Genomic DNA, 17684 nt, shown 5'->3' with positions numbered 1-17684 from the left:
AATCTAACTAAGTAATAGAACACCTAATGATTCTAATAGAATACAATTTTTATTAGATATGGCTACTTTATTAGAGCACATTTATGTAGAACTGCCAAATGTGTTTTTCTATGGGAAACAATGTCTCAACAGCTGCCAACAGATAATTAGCTATACAGAAAGTGAGGATTTTGTGAATAAATTTAGCGAGCATAATAATATTAATTTTGAGCATATTAGGTCAAGTTATCAATTGTTGATATTGTGTGTTTTAGTAGCTACTCGTTTTTCAGTTGCAGACAATCCTTCCTATAGTGTGAACCCGTATAATCTATGCTATAAATGTAGGGCTAGCTAAGAGAGTTTAGGACTTGTGAAATGTTAGATCTAGCTTTTGACGTATGCCTCTGGTTTAATTATATCAGATCACAGCTGGATCAGATCTGGGTCCTATACTATTCAGGCCAGCAGGTCAACTGGCCATGGGTCAGCAGTGTTGACCCACTTACAACAGTGACACACAGCTAAACACATAATGGCAAGCAGTACTAGCTAGCTATATGTTTTACACATGAAAAGTTTAAACATTTTGGAGTGTGTACATATCTTCATATTTCATGGGCTATTTTAGAACAATACAAAAAACTAACAGTTAAATTAATACTTCACACCAAAAGTCCTACAAGAAAAAGACCTAATGCATGAAAACTTACAAAAGCAATCACAAGTGCAAAATAATTACAGTTCACTGAAATAATTTAAAGGTATATAAACTAAATATGTTTCTTAAAACAAAGTCACACTACATACAATTACAATACATTACTTAAAAGTGTAACTCAAACATACTCAACCCATGGCCATGCACTAAATTGACTAATGCAGCACCCAGGCTTACCAAATCAGTCACACATGTATGGCTGTTGTTCCCCCTTAAAACATCTTTATACACACCTTCATGGTCCATGGAATGCTATTGTACACTGACTATAATATATAATATTGCAGGTAAAGATTGTAAGGCTAGACAGCCTGATCAACAGGTAAAGTACAAGTCAGTCAGTGGAGGGGCTTTTGCTCTTGCAAACTGATTAGCAGGGGCCCCATAAGTCTGAGCTACCATTCTATCATATTTATACAGATCTAGCCTTAGTTATAGCTATTAATAACCAGCAGGTAAGGTTGCACATACTTGCATTTAGTGTGCACAAGACTGCAGTTAGCTGACAAGAATTGAGAATCCTGTCTAGCTCTGGTGTCCAGCAGTGTCTGGTGTGGTATATGAAGGGTATCACTTTTTTTCACCCTATTTGAGAGCAACAACTATACAGTAGGAAGTCTGGATGCTTTTGAGCTTATACATTACGTAAGGGTTATGAAAGGTGAGTAAAAAATGGGTGCATTTTTATTTAGGACAGTACTAATCTGGCAGCGCGCCGCCAGACTAGTTAGTTGACAAGTATGCAGGAGCACGTGATTACATAGAGTAGGCTTTGAATAGAGTTGTGCTCAGGGCGAAGTCAAAGATGTCCAAGATTGGTCACGCGAAAGCGCCGATGATATATTCACCGGTTGTATTTGTTGTGGGTGGAGTTCAGATCAGATCATAACCGTACCAGCAAACTTTTGTGCACGACTTGCTAGCTACTGCCGGGGGCTACACCCTCGACAGCTCGACGTAAGATATCCCATGTGTCGTGTTGTTGTGTGATCGTGTATATCCATTTAGCAACTGTACCTTGATGAGAAGACCACAGCCTCCAAGCTAATGGCACCAGGGAAAGGTACCGTACGTCACTACAACCCTTGACCACAACAGGTTGTGTAAAATTCACTGGACTGGACTACTGGACTCAGTTTTTTTTTTCTTTTTTAGCACATACGCATTTGGGCAACTAGTTTTAGCTACATTGAGTGTAAAATATGCAGGTGAACCTGTTTGCTTGGTACTGCTTAGGAATGTGTGCATTTTTGCATAACAACTCCCTCTTGGTATAATCTCCATTGTGTGACTACCATTTGTCTTATCGTGAAGTACAAACCATACACTACATGTGTATGTAGTGTTGTGGTAACCATGCATCCTAAATACAAGTTATAGTTGAGTCAGATAAATTAAGTGGTGACAGTTAAACTGTTTGATATATTCTATGGCTGATACATAGCTGCAGCTGGGCAATGTTGACGATCACATCTTTCTTTGTGTGTGTGTGTATGAGTTTCTTTATGTACAGAGGAGTGGTCTAACTAACATGCTTATAACCAGTTAAAAAGGGAAAATACACGAGTCCAGTCCAGTGATTGTATGCAACCATACAAAACATGCTGTGTGGCCTAAATTAGTATTTCAGAGGGGGGATTTTTTGTGATTTGGGTTATAATACCAATGAAATTTTTATCCTTGAAGTATATAAACCTCCATATAATGGAATGCATATTTGGAATGTTTGCAAATCCACGAATAATTTATTTTTAGCAACATTGCTCAACAAAAATTTGCTCCTTGAAAAGGGTATCAGTTAATTAGGAGCTACAATAATGCAGTACATTACCATAAGTACTGACGAAATTTTGTTAATTGACTGAGCTACAGCTTATCATTTAGGTATAGCTATTATAAAACATGTTGAGGACAATCTGACTAGATTGTGTGACTGGCTGGATAAAACCTCCAGGCCCATACCACACGTGTTGCATTAGTGTGTGGAATGGCCAGTCATATCAAATATGTTTAGATTGGCCGCTCATTCCAAATTTTAGTCTCAAGATGTCGTCTTAAGAACTGCCGTACTTGTACATCTAATTTTAATAAAATGAGGCGACTATCAATGAAGTCCTGTCTATAAAACGCCCATCAGTAGGCTTACCAATGAGGTATTACTGCATTGGCTAATATCTCTTACTATACCAATTAAATGTTTTTGGTAACCCAACTTTGTTAGAGTACACAATGGCAGCACTGAAGAATTTACTATCTCACAATCAGTTCATGAGTCAACCACTACTACATAGCTAAGGTATGTCTTGTAATATACTGGTGTCTTATCATCGTGTTTGTCTGTGTGTAGGTGTTGTGTACGTGTACCATGGCTACTGTGTTATGCGTGGTGGATATTAAGGTATGTACAGGTGTATATATGTAGGTGTGTCTGTTTTTCTAAACATCAACTGCAGTGTATAGAGCAAGTAGTATGTAGAATATTTTTTGTGGCTTATTTGATGATCACTTATTGGAGCTTTCCATGTATGTCAATTATCAGTACCTAGGTATGTACATAACTAGTTAACTATTCACTACTAAAAATTGGTGGTGTTTTAAAGTCTTTACAACACCTGTCCTTTGTAATAAAGTTGGAATCATCTTTCAGTTGCTAGGGCACATCATCTTGTTCTTATTAGTCAAAGTAGAACAGTTTTAAAAAATAGATTTGTGTGCGTACGTATGTACAGTATTTCAGATTTTGATTGTACAGCACTTATAATTTGTAATTGTTTAGCTTTGCTGTCTGCCCTTTCCCCCCCCCAAATAATGATAATAATAATGTGTTTTGTATTTTATAATTTTAGTAGCATGTGTATTTAATTTAATTACAGGGAGGCCAGGAGAAACTTTTAACCAGTTACATTGATCTGTTGTTTACCACTATTGAATTGGTAAGTGTAGCACTCCTTATGCAGCACAAAGAGGATGGTATATGTGTATGTTGATACATTCTAATTTTGTTTGCTGCTAGTCTGTCTGTACGTACCTATAATTAATTTGTCATTTTACTCTAGTGGTTTTTAAATTAGGTGCCCGCCTAGATGTGTGTATGTATGTACCTGGTTTGCTGCAATTTGTTGGGAAAAATCATGTGTCTGTGTGTCTGCATTTTCCTGTCCTTTGGTGTGAGTAACTTAACTCATGACGAATGGTCACAAAAAATCAAATACACACATTGTTATTTGCAGTCTGTAGACATCAATACCTTGATTATAATGTCAAACACATACGTTTTAGTGAATTGTGTGTTAATGTCTTGTTATACTACTGTTACAGGTCACTATAGTGACCATACCAGGATGGTGAGGATGACTGCATGTGAGTGCCTGAAAGAATTAGAGATGAAATATCCTGTAAGTAATTGTACTTGTGTGTGTGTGTGTGTGTGTGTGTGTGTGTGTGTGTGTGTGTGTGTTTGTTCTGTACAATGACACTGATGTTGTAATGTACCTACAGGGGTTATTGTCATGGAAACTTACTCAATTACTTGATTTGTGTGCTGAGGAAACTTCTCTGATATAACAACACTACATGGTGGGTGGGTATTATATAGAATCATACTTGACACATTGTGATATCAGGCACTGGCTTCCACTGTGCTGCATGTGAGTGCCTGAAAGAATTAGAGATGAAATATCCTGTAAGTAATTGTACTTGTGTGTGTGTGTGTGTGTGTGTGTGTGTGTGTGTGTGTGTGTGTGTGTGTGTGTGTGTGTTTGTTTGTTTGTTCTGTACAATGACACTGATGTTGTAATGTACCTACAGGGGTTATTGTCATGGAAACTTACTCAATTACTTGTTGTGTGCTGAGGAAACTTCTCTGATATAACAACACTACATGGTGGGTGGGTATTATATAGAATCATACTTGACACATTGTGATATCAGGCACTGGCTTCCACTGTGCTGCATCATGCTGTATTGAAGATGATTGATGACTTGAAGTACTTTTGTGTACTTTTAGATTTACACTGTGTAAAATATGTATACTTATAGCCGAGATGTAAATTGTGAAAGGAGTAGTTTTGGTCAGCCAGAGATCTAGTGGTATGTAAGTGTAGTTAGTTGTGTAGCATTATGATGTGATGTGTACATATAGCCATACTCAGTGGATCATCTCAAGACCTCAACTGAACTACTGATCAATGTGAGGAATTGTGTTTGTGTGTATCTGTGTGAATTGAGCATATATAATCAGTTACATGGGTACTATATTTAAAATGTAACTGCTGAATAATTTACTCTTGGTAGCACTCTATTATCAAGAGTAAATTTACTCTTGGTAGCACTAATTTAAATATTGAGCAAGGATGCATAAAACTGCCATCACATTCAAGCAGTATTACAGATTGGGTGCATATATGACAGACAATTCCCCATTACAGCCTCCAGAGAACAAGTTGATGGAGTTGATTGATACACATGAGCTGAAGAGGGGTGTGTCTCTGATGATGGATCACCTGAACTTGACCACACACCCAGTAATGGTCCATACTGTTAGAATGGTACGAATAATGGTTTAGTTGTGAGTTGTTGTCAAGTTAGAAGTTATAACCACCTGCTCTAAGATACTCTAGTTGATGTTAGTATTGTACAGAGAGATGGGTTTGTCCGGTCTAGTTACTTTCAACACGCACATTTAATGTATGCATGTATGTATGTATGTATGTATGTATGTATGTATGTATGTATGTATGTATGTATGTATGTATGTATAACTACTTGTGTTAGTATATGTATTTTTTTGTGTTTGAACAGTTGTTGAGAGCTGTACACTTGTCAGGCATATCTGCTATGGTGAGTAGTGATCATTGTAGTGATGTGTGTATGACATGTTACTAGTGTAGACATTTAAGTCTTTCCTCATGAGATATTCATCAAGTCAAGAACTGATGTTGTTCCACATTGCATTCTTATTAAAGGTATGTCTTCACACACACACACACACACACACACACACACACACACACACACACACACACACACACACACACACACACACACACACACACACACACACACACACACACACACACACACACACACACACACACACACACACACACACACACACACACACACACACACACACACACACACACACACACACACACACACACACACACACACACACACACACACACACACACACACACACACACACACACACACACACATGCACATCACTTACATAATGTTCAAATATTTGGCACTCTCAAGGAGATCATGTGTCACTACAGGTGTTGTTTGGGAGTGAATTGTGTAATGCTAGTGAAGATGAACTAATACTTAAGAGGTAAGCTATAAACTGTAGTTGGACCATAGATACTAGAGACTTGGACTCTGTGTGTCATGTTATGTACTAACCAATGTACATACTGTAGATTATTGTGAGTATACTTCCAGGAATATCATAATAGCTACTCATCCTTCATTGTCCACCCACCACAAGCTGGTCACATTTAACTGGCTCCTTCACTACCCACTCAAAACAGACACTACATGTGTTATGAGGTGTACTGTGTGTGTATCAGGTACTCAGTGGTAACAGGACTCCCATACAATACAGCCTACCATTCATCATTGACTACAATGATCTTGCTACTTTATTCTCTACCGGTTTTGATCATGTTGGTAAGTCAATTACACAAGTCATAATGTTTAGAATTGTTGTTAAAAGAAGGTTCTAAACTACTGCTCTTTGGATTAGTTTGAAAGTTACTTCACTCTTTATTTAGTAACATGGCCTATGTAGCTTCAGTCACATATTGTAGTGCAATATACACTGCCCTTCTCTTGTACTGTTGCTGTATCACCAGTAATTGTGATGGAGGGAGTTTATGGCAAGTGTCAAGTGCAAAAATTATACTCATGAGCGACTGAGAGTACGTTGTGTTTAGTAGCACTAGGACAGTCTGTATGTTATATTAGGACATTTATGTAATGAATGACACAATGTTGTAATTCTCAGATATTGTGGCTGCTAAACTGGATGCACTCAGTCAATGCTTCACTCCAGGGACAACTAATGGTCAGTACATATCATGTGTTGTGAGTGTTGATAGTGTGTGTGTCCCTTCAGACTCTTCCTCTGCTACTCTGATGAGCTGTTTGATGGGCCTACAGAAGGCAGTTTATCATTGAGTATTGGGACCTCAGCCAGTCACTCTCTACCGTACACTCTACATTTACTGCAAACAGTGTACTCCAACAAGATATCTTCCGGTAAGTGGTACAATTATTGGATGTCCCAATTTGTAGGCATATATACACTTGTATGAGACGATATATCTTCCGATATTGAGACGATATGCAACTACTCTAGTAGGGATCATGGTTTTTTAGTACAGTGAAACCTGTCTAATCAGGTTACTGCATAAAGAGGTCACCTGTCTAAACTGGCCATTATAAAAGTCCACACATGTGCCAACTGTGTACAAAGTGACCTAGCCACCTCCTTACTGAGGTCAGAAAATTTTGTCCCTATGATGACCGGAATAGACAGGTTTCACTGTATTCGAGTACTCTCTAGAGTTAACGATCAAGTACTCACGAATACTAGCTACTTGTAGTCATACTCATTTGACATATTTTATAGCTTTTTCAAGTAACACAACAATGATACACACTGTATTACAGTACTGATGTTAGTGTTCCTGAACAAGAAATTATGCTAATCAAACTCTATAGCCTTCATTTTGTCACTCCCTGATGGCGAATGCATCATGTGAGCTGGGTCATGTGATCTTAATGAGTAATTTTACTATCCGAGTACCAAAATCCTTAACAAGTACTCGAGTATTTGTTAGCCCTATACTCTAGTACCCTACGTGGAACAATGATTTTCGTGCATGTATTCTAATACAAACAAATTTCACAGGTTACTGATCACTGTGGTGATGCAACATCCAAAGTATACCTCACACACTATCAACTTCATCAGAGCTGTGGCCAGATTTCAACCCAAAAGGTAACATCAACACAACACAAAAGGGAGTGTATAAACAGTGGAATGGACTACTGGAATGGTGGAATAGTGGAATGGTGGAATGAAATTTTTAAAGCTCAATATCCCCAAATAAGAGCTCAAATTCCTAATAGCCAGCCCAATTACACACTTTTACCATTCTTGTGGTTCATGTACTGTAGCGAATGAGTCAGTTCTGAACACAGTGCAACCCTATTGAATTGTAAGTACAGCCAACTACATTAATAAAATGATCCTAGAGTTACTGAAGGTGATCCCCCATATCACACACCACTGTAAGAGCAACCATAACTACATATATCACATTAACCAGAAGGCTAATGGAAACAAGGTGGGTGGGAGGGGAAAGCAACTATTGAATTTGTTTATTGCAACTGAGCTGGCTGCTAGTCCAGGCTTTGAAGTGCGTGCCCAAATTTTAAGAATGATTGCAAGAGGTTGGCTCTTTCGTACCTTCTTGGCTTGCAGAGCCAGGCATACTCGTCCTACTACCATAGTTAACCTGCAGTTAAATGTGCATACATGTATACATAAGTGCACACTGTCTACTTAGCGCAGAGCAGCACCGAGCCACATGGTTGGCAAGTCTTTGAGCACGTAAGCTTTGTCTCGAAACAACTTGGTTCTTAGTTCTTCCTTATTTCTTTAACCTATTGGCCGACAATTTGTGTGAAAATTCTTTTCCCTCTGGCTAGTATTTGGGTGTTTGCCAACCAGTGACGTCATAGTCTGAACTTATGTATACATCACACATGTACACAATGTAAAGTGTGCATATACTGTAATAAGGTCACCTATCTAACCAGGCTAACTTGTTAATAACTCTGTGTGTCAATCATTAATTTTGTTTGCAAAATTATGTTGCACTGTGTTCAGAAATGACTTCATTCAGTACAGTACATGAGCCACAAGAATGCTGAAAGTATGTAATTGGGCTGGCTTTCAGGAATTTGAGCCCTTATTTGGATGTGATGAACTTTTAAAAATTTCACTCCACCATTCCAGTAGTCCATTCCACTGTTTATAAACTCCCCAACACAAACTGTGGAGTATTGCATACTTGTACAACAATGTACATACCACAAGGAACGGCGACACATCCAAATAATAATGCACGCGTGCACACACACTCACACACACACACGCACATACACACACTCACACACACACACACACTCACACACACACACTCACACACACACACACACCCACACACACACTCACACACTAACACACACACACACACTCACGCACACACACACACACACACTCACGCACACACACACACACTCACACACACACACACACACACACACACACACACTCACACACCCACACACACACGCACGCACACACACACACACGCACACACACTCACACACACACACACTCTCGCACACACACACTCACACACACACGTTCTCACACACACACTCACACACACACGCACACTCACACGCACACACACACACACGCACACACTCACACACACGCACACACTCACACACATACACACACACACACACGCACGCACGCACACACTCACACACACACTTTAGTCTACTGATTACCACAAGACTTACCAGTGTGTGTATTATTTGTTGACAGTGATTTACCAGTTAACCTGTTATCAGCTCTCAATGATCAGATTATGAGTACTCCAATGCAGTCAGTTTTGGTGAACTTGTCTTACCACATAGTAATGTTGGAGACTGCAGCACTGTATCCTCAACTGAGTCCCTTGGTATGTATAGCAGTGTTGGCAGAGGAGTATGCTCTACTGTAAAGCTATAACACTGTAGAGTTGTGTAGAGCAGCCATGCAGTACTGCTGAAGTTATCCATTTGTTTCGGTGAAGCTTCCTAGAGATGTCATTATAGACCCATTGTATGAATTTATGTGGTATTGATGGAGCAAACTGGAGTGCTTACCAAATGGTTTTCTTATGCACCTATCAAAGTTTGCTCCACTTACCTCCATGTGGGCAAACAAGGGCATAACGAGGGAACTAGACAAAAATACATGCCCCAGGTGTGGGGATTTAGGCAATGCTAGAAACAAAGGTTGAGATATTCTAATGGAGAAAGAAAGGAATTAGACCTACAAATTTGCCCCAGTGTAGGGAAATTAGACTTAGAATTTAGTCAAATCCTCTGCATGGGGGTAGGTGGGACAAAACCTTGATAGGTGCATTATGATTTAAGTTCAGCATATACAGGCATTCCTTGCTGGGCTATTTATGTATAAGCCCATTCCATGCTGAGGTTTGCAAGATGATGATAGTACAGTACCACATTTTTAAATGAAAAAGTCACAACTCACAAATCGCAATGCCTCATTATAACTTTTATGATATGTACATAATCAGGCCTATATATGGGAGTAGGATACTCTTTCTCCATAGAGTATTTGTTATAAATAAGACTGTGTTTCTTGTGTATTTCAGGGGATTCTAAAGATCCTCAACAAATCGTTGTCATCTTCAAATCTGTTGTCAGAAGGAAACTGGTCACTAGGCAACTCATTTCTCAGTATCTGTCACAAACTCATGCAGACACACAACACCAGCCTCATCTTTAAAGGTCATTATTTTCTGTTTGTGTGTATTGTTTATACTGTGCACCTGTCACTGTAGACCTTTGTGAAGTGTTAATACAAATCAGTCTTCACTACTGTGATATTGGTATCCTTCAGTACAGTGTAATGTTTCATGAGTTAAATGACATATTTTGTAAAATAAGCTTTCATTTATCCTCCACATTTAAGCTTATAAGTAAGATTGGTGGTGTAGCATGTGCTCAGTCTACATGAAGGCTATTTATGTATCCGTTTGGTAACACTGCTCCAGTGTGCTGTGATAGTATAGTGGTAAGTACTTTGCATTGTGGCTGCAAAAACCCAGGTCCGAATCCTGGTCACAGCATTTTTTATTCCAGAAGCTTATAGGATTTTGTGTGACATTTTCTCCATTCCAAATGTTTGCAGTAATGAATTATCTAATCATTTTATGTTGAGACACACAATGGTCATTTAACAAAAAAAGATGAGGTGTTTTGGACATACTCTACATGTAAGATTTTTTAAAAAGATTTAGGAAGTCTCCTTGACTGAACAACAGACATTAGAGATCGTGCACTCTTCTATCGTCACCTCCTGCTTACAGTGTCAGGAGACAAAGTACACATAATACATAGTATAACATTGGACATTGTTTATGTTATAGCTATCTAGTATATTGTCAATGACATCATCTGATTTGGCAAGTGGTTCAGCAAGTTTGTCACAAATTGTGGAAGGTACATCATGTCATGTCATGCTACACACACAACACACACACACGTTTTCAATAGTTGCACCATCATAACACTTGGTACTTAATGTTACAATGTTTACCACAGCAAGAATATCAGACACTTCCTATCCAACTACTCCTCCTGTCCAGAACATCAGTGAAACTTTTCTTAACCTAACCAGGTATGTACATGTAGTGATAGTATTACACACCAGATGTGTTATCGTTGTACTACTGGTAGGATTTGTGGTAGTAGTAAAGATCCAGTGTATTTGTTAGAGTCTGGAAATCACCATCATCAACTGGGAACTGATTGTGAGTAACACTAGTGACCTGTCTAATGTCATGAATGTATACATAGCAGTTTATTTAACAATTGAGATTATGTACTATGTCCGAAATATTTTATTCTTCATTTGTACAATTATATGTGTTCACTGCTGGTAGCGTTAATTGAGGACTACTTGACAAAGTTGAATGAGACAGGTAGTAATCCTCCAGTGGTACAGATTCATTATCAACTACAGTTTGTAAGCTCCAATGGGTTGGTCATGTTAACATGTGAGATTGTAGGTTGATGATATACCACCAGCTGTATCAGTGCCTGCACTGGAGCAAATATTTGCAGTGTCTTTGCAGTTTTCTACCATCAGTCCTTACAGGCCCATACCAGGTGTGTGTGTGTGTGTGTGTGTGCGTGCGTGCGTGCGTGTGTGTGTGTGTGGTGTGTGTGCGTGTGTGTGTGTGTGTGTGTGTGTGTGTGCGCGTGTGTGTGTGTGCGCGTGTGTGTGTGTACATGCGTGTACATGCATACATGCATGGGTGTACTATATTTTCTTGGTTAAGCACCGCACCTTTAGTACGTAGTTGCTGTATTTGAATAGTGGCCACATAGGTAAAGCACAGAGGAGGTTGGACGCGCTCTAAGCGCCACATAAATATATTGCCCTTAATTGCATTCTTTTCTTTGGTATTTCACGTGACCCTCAATAGTCATAGTACAAATTTGAAAAACGATGGGGTTGACTGGGGTTGATTAGATATTCGGATGGTGCTTCACGTAAGCTTCAAGGTGATGTACTTTGTTTTTTAAAAGCGCTTGGTGATTGGGGTGAAATTAATAAGTTGCGGTTTGGTGTGTAGAACTTCTCAAGAATTGTCACGTACGTATTCTATAATCAGAACAATGATACTTTATCGAATTAAACTGAGATCGATGTATAAACCTCTTCTATAAAACGAGTTTCGCTTAATTTGTTTTAGGGGCGCTTAAATCGCGTCCAACCTCCTCTGGGTAAAGCATAAACGCTGCCTTTGAATAAACACTGTGACTATTATCTGAACCTGTAGTGCTTAATTGCTCTAAGGAGTGTTCTGCTTATCCTTGGGTTAGGAAGGTGAAGTAGACTATTCTCTAGTATTATCCAGTATAGACTCAGTAAGGATAAGAGCAATAGTTTTCTAAATTGTGTGTCTAGAAGTATCTCCTAATCAAAGTGAAATGCAGTAGTCAAGAGCTATTAAGCATGAAGTAAACAAGCACATACTCTTCATTCAATTTTTGGTTGCTTCATATACTGAATAGTTGTCGCACTTTAAGAGCTGCTTAGGCTACAAACTCCACCTTCGTTAATAGTGGCCACCTTTAAATAGTAGCTGCACTGATATTTGACACTAGGCTAATAGTAGCTGTGATGTTTTATATATGGTATGTGTGTTTGTCTGTTATAGTAGTTTATGTTTGTGTAGTGTGTGTGGGTGAGCATGAGAACACTTGTGCAAAAGTGTGCATGAGTGTACAGTGGAACCTCAGTTATCCGGACCCCACTTATCCGGATTCTCGGTTAACCGAACTAGGGAAATGACTGCTCTATTAGAGTAGTGACTGTTATATTAGGGTAATTGATAATACTGAAATTTAAAAAGAATGTTTTTAATGCTATTTTAAGGTTATTTATACACAGTTTCAGAGATACGGACTTTTCTTACTCATGGACAACTGAGGTTCACTGTATATGCTCATGTAGTACATAAGTGTGTATACGTTTACTGATGTACTTACCCTACAGATGTACACGTATCACACTTGACTTCTAAGAAGACTGATAGTGCAGGTAACTGCATGTATGATGAAGGAACAGTGTTGAAGTGTTCACTTCATTTATTCCCCCTATGTAGCTTATCATAATATTACAGTGTCCATTACTCCAAAGGAACCTGTTCCTACTAAACTTCATGTCAAGTAAGTTGGACAGTTGTTTTGGTGTTACCATAACAATGACATTTTCAGTGCTGTGTTTACATCCAATGAGGGACAGACTTGTGCTACAAAGTTAGGATGTTTAGATATCAGATTTGAGGACTTGTTTCAACCAGTCCCAACTGATTTGGTAAATAACTTGTATTGTGAATATGTCATTGAGCTAGTGAACTAACCATGTCATTCTTGTGTTTTATAATTGCTAATCTGTTGGATGTACTGATTTCAACTCAGAGGAGGTTGGACACGCTTTAAGCGCCGCCAAAGTAAGCTATACGAAGGTCAAATAGCAGTGTCAATGTAAAGCAGCAAGACATCATCATTTCTGTTTATGATTATGTACACAATCAATCTGATGAAGTTATACGTGCAAAAAAGTGGTTTGGTATTTTCACCACGCTTTTGCAAAACAAGGTATATCGTCCTTAAACCTTACATGAAGAATGATCTGAATAGCAAGTCTATCCCAGTCTACCCCACCATTTGCTTATTTTGTATTGTGACTATTGAGGGTCATGTGAAATACCAAATGAAACTATGCAATAAAAGGCAATAATTTTAGGTGGCACTTAAAGCTTGTGCAACCTCCTCTGATTTCAACTTGTGGTGTGAGGCATGGATTTTACGGGAGCATGTGATATAGTGCTTGTATCACTTCACATTTTGGAAATATTTGCTTGTGATGATTTTGAAGGAGCAATGGTGCAAATATGTTTACCATAGAACCACTCTTAGTATCAAGACAAATTAAATTTTTTTGTAACTTAGTTAATAACCATGTACAGCGTAAGTTGGGTTACTAGTGTATGACATGCTAAGAATTTGAGAAATCAACACTTCCAGTGTCATAGCTCATAACCTGATTATTATCTGGAAAATGCACACAAGAATTACATTGTTCTATTGTTGAACTAATTTACATGTACAATAACACAGGTCTCTGACATGGATGTTTTCTTTAAGAAGATGTGGGCTCACATTCGTAATAATGAATACTCTAAGTAAGAACTATCAGTTACTGAACTATACAATTTCATGTTATTATATAATGGGTGAACTACTAGGTCTAGTCCCAATCAACAAGGAGCTGCATCAGTGATAAGACTAAAGGCAGACAGTGTTAGGACAAAGGAAGTGTACAAGGAGTTATCCATGTTTACCGCCAATAAGAATTCTAATGGTAGGATGGTTGAGTACACAAGTTGTACCGCTTATCTCTCCCTCCACAGGATTGAACCACTTCCTAATATTCCTACCACCCAAGTATCACTTGTTACTGCAACTTGAGCATCACAGGGAAGATCAAAGTGTTGTGGTGTCCATAGCAACTGACTATTGGAAGATTCTTCCTCTAGTAAATAATTACTTTAGAACGTGATAAAATCTACCATAACATGTACGTGATATAAAATGGAAACTGTTTGACAGCTATGCTATACAGTGCTGATATGATAGCTATGTTGTCACCATGAGTTTGTCTCTTTTGCATGTTTTTCCGTACACCTCCAGTGTTGCCATTTTGTGAATAAAGTTCATAGATTTATGAACTTTTTGTCTTGTTTATGAATCTGAAATAATTTATGAACTTTTGGCAATCTCAGGCTGTGACTTTTTTTTTGCTCTTTAGTGCCACACTAACTAAGAGATCCACCTATTTATAACATGTGGGTTTGGTTCATGCTGACTTTTGGAGAGTGACCATTGGATTATGAAATTTTTATGAACAAATTTATTTTTTCACATGAACATTTGGAGAAATCATCTGTCAACACTGTATACCCCAGCTCTCACACATTATGCCTGAGACACATGCATCAGATTGATGTCTCATGCATGGTTTTCCATCTCATGCATTCAGTGTGCGAAATAACTTTTCAGACATGTCCTGTCGTACTGTCAGGGCATTGCAAAACTTGAGTGGACATTAAGCAATTTGACTGGACATTTTAACTTCTATTGTTTCTCCTTTCCTATGTTTCTACCACTTGTATGTTTGTATCAAACACTGGGGCCACCAATGTACTGTACAGCTGATTACTTGTCAACCACTCACTGATACTGATAGTACAGCATTTTAAAGGTAGCTACTGGCCACATGAAAGGGCTTCTATGCAATAAATTGGGCCTTTGTAGGAAAGGAACCATAAGGACTTCAGTCAGGGCTTGCCTTGGAATGATATAGCTATGTGGTCAAACTTTGCTTATGCTGGCAGCTGCCATGGCTTAGAATATATAATGGCTCTATCCCTAATATAAATAGATGCACTGATGTCTTGTTCATTCTAGCTTAAAAACTGGTTGTATAGGTGATCATGGATACCACAAGTAAAAGCTACTAACTGTAATCAGGTTATAAATACATTTTACTACTGCAGTACAGGTGACTGAGACAAGTAGGCTGGCACAACATAGTAAACTGTTAACCTCAGAGTACATCTTGGGCATACCCTTGTGGTCAGTACAAACCAAAAGCAAATAACTTAATTACATGTCAATACCATCATGTCTGGCCTCCCTCCTAGCCCAATGCTAACACTATAAACTTTGAAAGGACATTATTTCCGGACAAATTCAATGATGACCTGACACCTAGTGCAATTGACCGGAAATTGTCCGGTGTCCGGACGTTATTTCGCACACTGTGCATTCCAATGGAACATTAAGCTCTTGCGTCTCTGGGAAAAACACCATAAACAGTGCTCTGGTGTCTAAAATGGAGGGGTATAACTAAGAAGGCAAATTTTACAATTTTCTACTAAGAGGAGACCTCACTCATAAGCTTGTATGTAAGCAAATCCATACAAGTTAAGATATCTGGTTTTTCGTGAAAATCTGTCCTGAGACGTATTGCCAGGTGCACACATCAAAATTGGGGTAGTTATAAAAACCGGAATCGAAACGAAACGAAACGAAATCAGCCTACACTCTAGTAGAGGACAATCACTATATTATGCACAGTTACACTATAATATATGCACGCAGTACCTGTTTATGCATCAAGCAAGACTCCAGGTCGCAGATTTCTCTGCACGGTGCTTATCGATTAGAGATATTAAACGCCTGCTCCTATCCGAAGGTCTGGGGACTATACAATAGAAAAGTTCTGTGCTTGGGTAGGTGAGCCGTTGATTGTCCCTTAACCACTTTCATAAGAAACGAGCCACAGATGGATCCCTATGGCTTCAGACTCGTCAACCCACTGCTTTTTTTTTTTCAGTTACCGTAAACGGTTTGTAATGATCAAGTAGTTATTCCTAGTCACTCCTCTTATAAAAGCGGTCAAGGGACAATCAACGCTCACCTACCCAAGCACAGAACTTTTCTATTATAGAGTCCCCAGACCCTCGGATAGGAGCAGGCGTTTAATATCTCTATCTAATCGATAAGCGCCGTGCAGAGAAATCTGCGACCTGGAGTCTTGCTTGATGCATAAAGTGTAACTGTGCATAACATAGTGATTGTCCTCTACTAGAGTGTAGGCTGATTTCATTTCGTTTCGTTTCGTTTCGTTTCGTTTCCCGTTTCGATTCCGGTTTTTATAACTTGCCTCAAAATTGTACTCTACTGTAAGTGACACATGGAAGGGGCGGGCGGCATCAAACTAGGAATTTCCCTTACGCAATTATGACGTAGTTATCCACCACTGGTTCCGGTTTTTGTTTCGTTTGTTGAGGACCCAGGTTGTGAGTTGATATGTGGCGATTCATCACTTGTTACTGATTCGCGTTGAAATAAATTTCGTTGATTGAAAGTGCTGATGTGTGCAGAGTGACCGGGAAAGACGTGGGAAAAGATGAACGAAGGTAGTTCTGCGACGTTTAGTAGCCATGGTGAGTTATAGGTAGTTTATTTGTAAGTATTCACTGCGCTCGATTCACTGAATGCAGTTTGATGTGGAAAATATGGATTAGCGCCAGATTGACAATAAATGTGGGCGTGGTTGAATACGTACGCAATCTATTAATGTCACGCCCCATCTAACCGCAGGCCAGGCCCACACGGTCAGGCCATAGATAATAATGCTGATGTCATTCCCATAGTTTTGTGTAAGGGGAATTGTTATCTCTACAGATTTTGAATGGCCATATCTCGCTAAGTCTACATTGTTACATTCTATGTCACTACATCATGACCCACTTCAAACAGTACAACATCCATTATGAATTTCAGTATGGTTTTTGACCTAGTTATTCCTGCCAAACTCAACTCATCTCTCTTGTTGAGGAGTGCTGGACCATCACCATCAAATCAACTTAGTCATAGTTGACTTCTTCAATGCAGTTCCCATCAGAGACTATATACTTAAGAAATTGCTTATTGGGTAGGTACCTGGCTAACTCAGAGATATCAAAGAGTTGTACTGAATGGCGAATACTCAGAGTTCTTATCTGTTGAATTTGGT

General features: G+C 38.8%; 2 protein-coding genes, 1 long non-coding RNA gene and 1 other non-coding gene across 4 annotated transcripts in view; all 4 read left to right on the top strand.

Annotated features, from left to right (window-relative positions):
- The first annotated feature begins 1377 nt into the window (after positions 1–1377).
- Positions 1378–6243, top strand: LOC136236512 (uncharacterized). The gene is made up of 17 exons (XR_010692150.1): positions 1378–1657; positions 1709–1763; positions 2922–2996; positions 3048–3098; positions 3574–3633; positions 4019–4095; positions 4199–4276; positions 4324–4382; positions 4508–4583; positions 4631–4686; positions 4739–4789; positions 4842–4889; positions 5128–5247; positions 5501–5539; positions 5585–5664; positions 5983–6038; positions 6149–6243. It is a non-coding gene; the product is annotated as an uncharacterized lncRNA (long non-coding RNA).
- A 28-nt stretch (positions 6244–6271) lies between these two features.
- Positions 6272–14736, top strand: LOC136236511 (AP-5 complex subunit beta-1-like). Its single transcript, XM_066026672.1, has 19 exons — positions 6272–6376; positions 6714–6773; positions 6825–6967; positions 7623–7712; positions 9339–9474; positions 10177–10312; positions 10366–10413; positions 10849–10907; positions 10954–11026; positions 11129–11204; positions 11264–11337; positions 11470–11552; positions 11596–11695; positions 13092–13136; positions 13201–13264; positions 13313–13412; positions 14219–14283; positions 14347–14462; positions 14512–14736. The coding sequence occupies exons 4-19, from the start codon at positions 7642–7644 to the stop codon at positions 14658–14660; spliced, it is 1395 nt and encodes a 464-aa protein (XP_065882744.1). The 5' UTR covers positions 6272–6376; positions 6714–6773; positions 6825–6967; positions 7623–7641; the 3' UTR covers positions 14661–14736.
- Trnah-gug (transfer RNA histidin (anticodon GUG)) lies at positions 10582–10653 on the top strand. The gene has a single exon. It is a non-coding gene; the product is annotated as a tRNA-His (tRNA).
- Positions 14737–16931: 2195 nt separating the features above from the next.
- Positions 16932–17684, top strand: part of LOC136267913 (protein NLRC5-like) — a 54658-nt gene continuing 53905 nt past the window's right edge. Inside the window, exon 1 of the mRNA XM_066063098.1 lies at positions 16932–17112. Coding sequence (XP_065919170.1) covers positions 17076–17112 — 37 coding nt within the window. The 5' untranslated portion in view covers positions 16932–17075. The remainder of the gene's footprint in view (positions 17113–17684) is intronic.

The sequence above is a fragment of the Dysidea avara genome, chromosome 10 (genome assembly GCF_963678975.1).
Source record: "Dysidea avara chromosome 10, odDysAvar1.4, whole genome shotgun sequence".
In the NCBI taxonomy this organism is placed as follows: Eukaryota; Metazoa; Porifera; class Demospongiae; order Dictyoceratida; family Dysideidae; genus Dysidea; species Dysidea avara.
This window is presented reverse-complemented; position numbering and strand designations above follow the sequence as displayed.

Coding starts and splice junctions, on each gene's coding strand:
- LOC136236511 (XM_066026672.1), top strand. CDS start 7,642: ATGCAACATCCAAAGTATACCTCACACACTATCAACTTCATCAGAGCT. Junction 10,313..10,365: donor CACCAGCCTCATCTTTAAAG/GTCATTATTTTC, acceptor CTGTCACTGTAG/ACCTTTGTGAAGTGTTAATA. Junction 10,908..10,953: donor TTACAGTGTCAGGAGACAAA/GTACACATAATA, acceptor TTTATGTTATAG/CTATCTAGTATATTGTCAAT.